The sequence below is a fragment of the Chlamydotis macqueenii genome, chromosome Z (genome assembly GCF_036417535.1).
Source record: "Chlamydotis macqueenii isolate bChlMac1 chromosome Z, bChlMac1.mat, whole genome shotgun sequence".
Classification (NCBI taxonomy): Eukaryota; Metazoa; Chordata; class Aves; order Otidiformes; family Otididae; genus Chlamydotis; species Chlamydotis macqueenii.
In genome coordinates, this window is record NC_141593.1 from 43,843,701 (window position 1) to 43,850,949 (window position 7,249).

Consider the following 7,249-nt stretch of genomic DNA (forward strand, 5'->3'; position numbering starts at 1 on the left):
CTGACAGGCTCACAGAAACAAGGAAGAACTCAACTATTTTAACAATTACCCAATGCACACACCAAACTTGAAAATTAAACCAAATTTTTATTCAAAGCATCTATTAACATGACAGCACATCCACTCCTCTGCTGTTAAGTCATGCCAAACTACAACTTAAACACTTCAAGATTTCTTGCATGTAAACATTGCTTAATAAAACAAAAAGCAATCTTTCACACCTCAATTTTTTTTTTTACTTGGTATTTTACCTAAAACTTGTTACAAAACTGCTTCAGCTGTCTGAGTGTTGTCTAACAGCCAAGTACAATTCACTGTACTTGTCATACTTGAAGAAATAATCTGCAAGTTGCCCGAAGCATTAGAGCTGACTGGGAGAGTCAACTGAATCATTGATCCATTTCAATCCTAATGAAGTTAAGTTATGACTCCAGTCTCCAGCTGGCTGGTAATGACACAGCCTTGTGCCCTGTGAAATACTACTCACGAGCAATTCTGAGTTACAACTCAGAAGTAAAACAGATTTGCACTCAGGGCGCGTTTTGGGATCAGACTACTTGCATGCAGCCAACTGAACACTCAAAAGCTTGTAACTTATTAAAGAAACTCCAAACCTACACACACAGATTACCAGTTTTACATAGGCTAAGCAGCCTAGAACAACTACAGTGTTTCATATTTTTAAGTCTAAAAGACTTAAACCAGAAACAAATGAGCCTGATGTCAGCCAAGTTTAGGACCTGAAAGCAAAGTTAAACCGTATCACTGGTGCAAATTGATTTACATTCCATGAAAGTGATAACATTTTTTTTAAATTACTCAATTACTCTTTAGTTAAGTGCGTCAATACATTATTTAAAAAAAACTAGGTTAATGAGATTTTCAACCACAACAGGTTACCAATTATCAGAGAACATAATCCAACAGTTGCAGTTTCTGGTGTAAAAATCACACTACTATTCCGGAACACCTGTACGATCCAGTCAACCCTGTATCAAGTGATTGATAAAATTATTTCTTCCTCTTGTTTAAGTGAGAGGGAAAGTGGCTTCCCTTCTCACCTGAATTTCCTGACCTTCAACAAGAGGAAGGAGTTAAAGCAAGCAGGTCAGTAAATATTAATTATTCATATCCCCTAAAGCAGTAGCTTAACAAAAAAAAAAAAAAAAAAGGACACAAAACCAAAACCAAACCAACAAACCAACCAAAACCACACAACAAAAAGTCCAATCTGAAAACAAAAGTTTCCTTAGCGTATTAGGAATCTCTGGTTGCCTTCAAAGCAAAATACAGGAAAAGATCACCATGAGACAATGTTATTTCCAAGTATACAACATTCACGAAGTGACAAGATATCCTGCTAAACATTTTATATCAGCATCTGACTACTAGGCAGCATTCTGAAACTTCATTTATTTGGGAAATACATGAAATCACACTGTTAACACACTTGTAACTATCTTTGGAAGCCTATTTTCTAGTTGTATAGTGAATACTTTTCTGCAGTGTTTAATTGATAGCTGTGCTACAGTTAGTGAACACAAAATTGGCATGTTATCCTGAAGTAAAGCAATAAGGTGGCTTTATGCACAGAAAGTACGGAGGCTTCTATTTGCTAATAATCATATAAAAGCAATACTTTAAAACTTAGTGTTTGCTATTAGGAGATCTAGAATAGTTTACTACAAATCCATTCCACCCTGTAAATCCCCGCTTTAACAAAATCAAGTGCCAAATCACTACAGGGTCCAAAAATATCTGGAAAAAAAAAAAAAAACACATTACCAATTGTTTACCTTTGTCTAGACTTTGCAAGACTAATCATTTCCAGATAAACCCAACAATGTGCAAAAGTTCCTAACATCACATTAGGAATAACAAGTGCTACCCAGAGATTCTGCTGAAATCAAATCAGAAAACATAAAACAGTGAAGTCAAGCCTCATACCTTCAGCAGTCACAGTGAAGATCCTGAACGATCTTAGTTTCCTGCATGAAGCAGTTTCTTCCTCTCTACAAGCTGAGATAACTAAGCTTTGCCTTCTGCCTCAGTGACACTAGGTAAAGGTACACCAACATTAGAAAAACACGGTTTCATTGCTGCTTAACAGTATCTTCAGACCTATCACTTAATATAAATTTATATACTTTTTACATAAAGTATATATAAATATACTTTTCTTTTCGTCAGCCTTCTTTGGCCACATGTACCATTCTGCTAATCTCAAACACTTTGTTCAGAAAGTGCTTCCTGTGAAAACTGCTCCAAATAAATGAGTTAACCTTGCAAAATCTAGCTTCCCACAATACGTAAATTTATCAACCCTGCATTATGCAGTCCTGTATTTACAAAATACTTAGAAACTTTACATCTGTCTTTTACCTTACAAAAAGTGCAATTCTCTCACCTCATGTTATGAGGCAACAACATTCTTCATAAATTCTACAGAATAGCAGCCTATGATAAGCAAATAAGGTGCTTAGCTTATGCCCAGGATCTAACTGGTTAAATACCACCAGGAAGTGCATTTTGTTCCTAGCTACTGTCACAGTGGTGCCACAGCTAGGTTCGCAAGCTCAATAAGAGCCAGCGCACCATGCATGCGTTCACGCTGTTCCTGGAGGCGGCGGTGACGAGCAGCTGAATGAGCACTGTTTTTCTCTTCATCATCCTCTTCGTCAGATTGAAGATATTCCATTGGGTCCTGCTGTTCCTGATCTGTTTTCTGGATTGTTTTCGTTTTCAAAGCAGGAGCACGCTGTTGTCTAGTCTCCCAGTATCTACAAAATCAAATGTGGGCAATGCCTTTAAAAAATATACAACTGACTCACTGACCAACAATTCAAAGCTGACAAAAACCTCCCAAGTGTTAGCTTGCATCCGACTAAGCACTGCATTTGGCTTTATCTTTCAGCCCTTATATGGTAGTACTGAAACTGTCAGAAGCCTCATTTATTCAGTATTTTAAGTGTGAAGTGCCCAGGTGAACATCTGTGAGGGATTTCTCCTCTACACAGTGTTCCTAGTTGGCATTTCTCCCCAGGCACGCACAATTGTTGCCCATCATACAGATGCAAATTAACAAGACTGTAGCACACTAACAACTTATTAGCAGGTGTTGATCAAGCAAATAAGAGAAGCATTTAAGCAGAGAAAAAAAACCAAAACAAAACTTTGTCTTGACCAGGCAGTCACACTTTTGTAAGGAAAGGCAAGGCCAGGTTGATTTGTACTGGAGGAACAGCTGGTTTTGGTTTGTTGAAGGGTTTTTTGCCCCTAAGAATAAAATGCTTTATCAGACCACCCTTGTAAGTATTTAGAGAAAGATGACACCATGGGGGAACTTACTTTGCTAGCCACTCAGCCACAGCTTTATTGTCAGCAGTCTGCTTCTTACTCAGCCTGTCTGTGAGCTCTTCCCTCTTCAGTCGGGCATATGGATGTTTGGGGCAATGACGGTTTGCATGCGTGAATCTGCTTAAACAGCCTTAAAAAACACAAAGTGATAACGAAGACCACGTTAGGGAAAGCAGCTAACCAACAAGTAAGCATAACAACTCTGGGATGAAGATGCTGCTGAATCCAGCCTTCCTCACTCACAAAACCGTAGGTTTGGTTGAAAACAGCAAGCTCTAGTTGCAAGGTTCATAACATGCCCCTTCATTTTATACATTAGTATCAAACTACTGCTAACCTATTTACATAATGCCATGTGCAATCCTTAGGTACATATTTGCATGACTATGCAGATCCTGCATGGCTCCTCCAAAATCAGTATCTCAAACTTTTATAGATCTTTGCCACGTGAACATGCATACGTTTCCAGTACTAGACTGACTCTAGTTCTGAAAGCTGCAAATTGTTTTCTGATGGCTCACCATTCTCCGAACAGACGAAAGGTTTCTCCCCTGTGTGGAGACGCTGGTGAGTTTTGAGCTGCCCGCTCTGGACAAAGGCTTTCCCGCAATCTGGATAGTCACACAAATAAGGCCTTTCACCTGAAAAATAATAACAAAACAGGTTTTTGAAAGCTGAATATAAAAGAAGAGTCACAGTATCGACTGGTGGTCCCTGGCTTGAGACTTACCCAAGCAAGGTCTCCTTTTAACCACCCAGACACTTGCATCTAATTAAAAGCCCTAGTGTACCAAATAGCAGAGATCCACTTTTATCCCAAACACATCTGTACTTTGAAGTACATGCTCAATGCTACTGGATAATACAATTATTTCCAGAGGGGAAAAACAAGAAATCAAAATTATATTTTTCTCTGTCATATCTTCTTATTTAAGCCTCTTGCACAGCGCTACACAAGCTTTGTCCCATGTAACTATGTACCTATAGAGCAAGAAATACATGAAGTGAAATGAGTAAATGGATAAGTAATGTAATTCAATTTGTAACCAGATAAATTTTATCCTTAACATAGCCTGAACTAGGGTAAAATCACTAAGGTCAACAGTATAGTAACACATGGAGTTGTTGAAATATCTCATTAGGGAAGACTTCAGGAAAAGTTGTAATGGATAAATGGAGGTCGCAAGAGAAACTTATCCCAGACTTAACGCAAGAAAGTTCTCTTAGGCCAGTCATTGAGGAAGACTCCCCCACGCAAACTACAACGCAAAGAAGAGAGATAGCAGGTGTCTTCTCCCTCAAGAGGATCTGACCGCATGCAACTACGCAAAGGCATGCCAGGCCACCGCTCCTCAGAAAGGATGACAAAACGAGGGTGATGCTGACTAAGTCGGGGAATAACACCTGTTAAGTAGTTCATACAAGTTCAACAGCTAATACAACCAAATGAGAGAAAAACATCTTTCACCAAAGAGCATGAGGAAACTGTATCTAGGTTAGTCTTAGTGACTGTTGGAACATGAAGGGAAAAAAAAAAAAAAAGTATTTGCTTGGTTTAAAAAACAGCATCCCCTGTTCAGTTCAAGCTCAGCTGAGTATTGAGTGAGTCAATCCTACATTTTAACTTAACCGCGTGTCGCCTTGTACATACAGTTCAGTAAATTAGCATGACCACCTCCACCTCAGAAAATGAATTCCTGGTGGTGGGAGTGACAACTAGATGATGATTTTAAGCATCGGGACTCTTTCCTCAATGTTCAAGCTACACTCCTAGAGTGTGACACTGCCCGGGTTACCTTTTAAGTTACTGTCTGCTCTTGCAGCTGAACTTCAAATGCTGCGTGAAAAACACATCAGCAAGAAGGAAACAAATCGCGGAGAAGAGCCAGAATAAAAAGTGCTACCGCACACAGGGTGCCAAGCTCAGAAGTTCTCCCTGTTACAAAGTAAGCCTGTGACAGTAGCAGATAAAATATTTACACAGTTTGTCTATACTATCATAACCCAAACTGCTGCTACACTTTCCCATGACAAACACCGCTACAAGGACTTTGATTGCACTAACAAACATCAGAAAAAAAGTATGACTAATTTAACAGTTCTGATAAAATATTAACAGGTTGAGTTTGTTGGGTTTTTTTGTGCTTTTTTTTGGGTTTTTTTTTTTGTTTGTTTGTTTTGTTCTGTTTTTTTTTCAATTCCCTCCCTGCTGCTGCCTGAGCTGCTCACGCCACCTATTTGGACCTTCCCGTTACTCACCGGTGTGAGTTCGCTTGTGGGCCTGCAGCGACTTCTCTCGTGGAAAGACCCTGTTGCAGATATTGCAACGTATCCTGCTGGAAGAGTGCTCTCCTTCGCTGATCAGGTCACGGACGGTATCCGCTCTCGGCCGGCCACGCCTTATCCCATCCTGCGTTGAAATAATCACGGAACTGAAACCCCGCACGCTCCCGCCTCTGCGGTTCAGCCCAGAAACCCGCAGCTTTCCCGGGAGCGGCTCGGTGAGTCACGGCGCCGTTACCCAGGCCGGAGCCAGCCCGGCCCGCACCCCGCCCCGCACCTTCTAACAGCCAGGCAGGTGCGGGCGGGGAGGCGTCAGGCGGCCTCTGACGTCCGCTCAGTGACGTAGGGAATGAACCGACAACGTACAAAACAACTTTTTTTTTTTTTTTTTGGGGCCTTTTTTAAATTTTAAAAGGAAGGGAGGCGTGGCAGCAGCCCTGCTCCGCCTGCGGGCGGCTCCCGCTCCCCGCCGCTCCGCGCCTCTCCCTTTCCCCTGCCGCCCTCCCCCCACCGCCGGGCAGCACCGGGGCGCGCGCGCCACTGCCGGAAGTGACTTCACTTTAAATCTCCGTGCGGAGGCGGGGGAGGGGGACGCAGCGCGCGGTGTCACCCTTTAACTACACCGCCCGCCCGCAGCTGCCGCTGCCCCCGCCGCCGCCCTGCCCACCCCGGCCCCGCACTCACCTTCAGGTGCCGGTGCCTGCTACCGCCGCTGCTACCGCCCGGGCTCGCCGCCGCTGCCTCTTCCTCGTCCCCGGCGGGGGCTCTGCCCGCTCCCCCGCGGGGCGGTGGGAGTGCCGAGGGGGCGGCGGTGCCGCCACTGCTGCTGCTGCCGCTGCTGCTGCTGCCGCCGGGGCTGAGGGTCACGTTGTGGGCGTTCTCGCCCCAGCGCCAGGGGTAGACCATGAAGTCGCTGAAGCCGGGGCTGGTGGGGACGGGCGGGGCGGTCGCCGGCTCCTCGCCGCCCCCCCGCGAGGAGGGCTTGATCGGCGTGGTTTTGATAACAGAAACCAGGACGCGCTTCGGGGAGTCCTGGCAAAAAATCATCGGGGGGCCTGGCGGCAGCCGCTCCGCCATCGCCGACCCCTCGTGGGCACCGGCGCGGGAAGGAGGCGATGAGGGAGCGGGGGCACTCCGCGGCGGCTCAGCCCCGCTGTCCGAGCCCGCGTCCTGGGACGGGGGGGTGCGGAGGTCCACGGAGGCCCCGCTGCCGCCGCCGCCGCCACCTGTCGCCGCCCGGGCCCGCCTCAGCTGCTCATCGCCGGGGACGGCGGCTCCCGGCGGGGTCTCGGTGCCTCCGCCTCCCTGCTCCGCGGCGGCCACCCCCGAGCCGATCCGCAATGTCAGCGGCGGCCCCCGGCCATAACGACGGCCAGGGTGAAGCAGCTGCAGCCTCCCCGCACCTTTCTGAAGCGGCGCCGGCCCCGCTGGCAGCCCCGGTCCCGGCGATGCCCGAGAAGGAGCCGCCGCCGCCGCGACCCCTCCGCGCCCACAGCCCAAGGCCGAGCCCCAGATTTTCCCGCGTTACATTTCGCGCCTGGGCGTAACCAATCGCCCAACCCAGCGCCAGCGTCACGGAGCGGCGGTTCCCGCCAACCAACCGCTAGGC

General features: G+C 46.1%; 1 protein-coding gene across 1 annotated transcript; it reads right to left on the bottom strand.

Annotated features, from left to right (window-relative positions):
• Positions 1-67: 67 nt before the first annotated feature.
• On the bottom strand, positions 68-6,980 carry ZNF367 (zinc finger protein 367). The gene is made up of 5 exons (XM_086770471.1): positions 6,325-6,980; positions 5,617-5,767; positions 3,879-3,998; positions 3,349-3,487; positions 68-2,780 (listed from the first exon to the last, which is right to left on the bottom strand). Exons 1-5 carry the CDS (start codon positions 6,715-6,717, stop codon positions 2,546-2,548), a joined length of 1,038 nt encoding a protein of 345 aa, XP_086626597.1. The 5' UTR covers positions 6,718-6,980; the 3' UTR covers positions 68-2,545.
• Positions 6,981-7,249: the final 269 nt, after the last annotated feature.

What these genes read in the sequence shown, in the direction of transcription:
- ZNF367 (XM_086770471.1), bottom strand. Translation starts at nt 6,717, where the DNA reads ATGGCGGAGCGGCTGCCGCCAGGCCCCCCGATGATTTTTTGCCAGGAC. An exon ending in CCACAAGCGAACTCACACCG is followed by an intron (nt 3,999 to 5,616) that starts GTGAGTAACGGG and finishes ATTATTTTTCAG; the next exon opens with GTGAAAGGCCTTATTTGTGT. An exon ending in TTTCGTCTGTTCGGAGAATG is followed by an intron (nt 3,488 to 3,878) that starts GTGAGCCATCAG and finishes GTGTTTTTTAAG; the next exon opens with GCTGTTTAAGCAGATTCACG.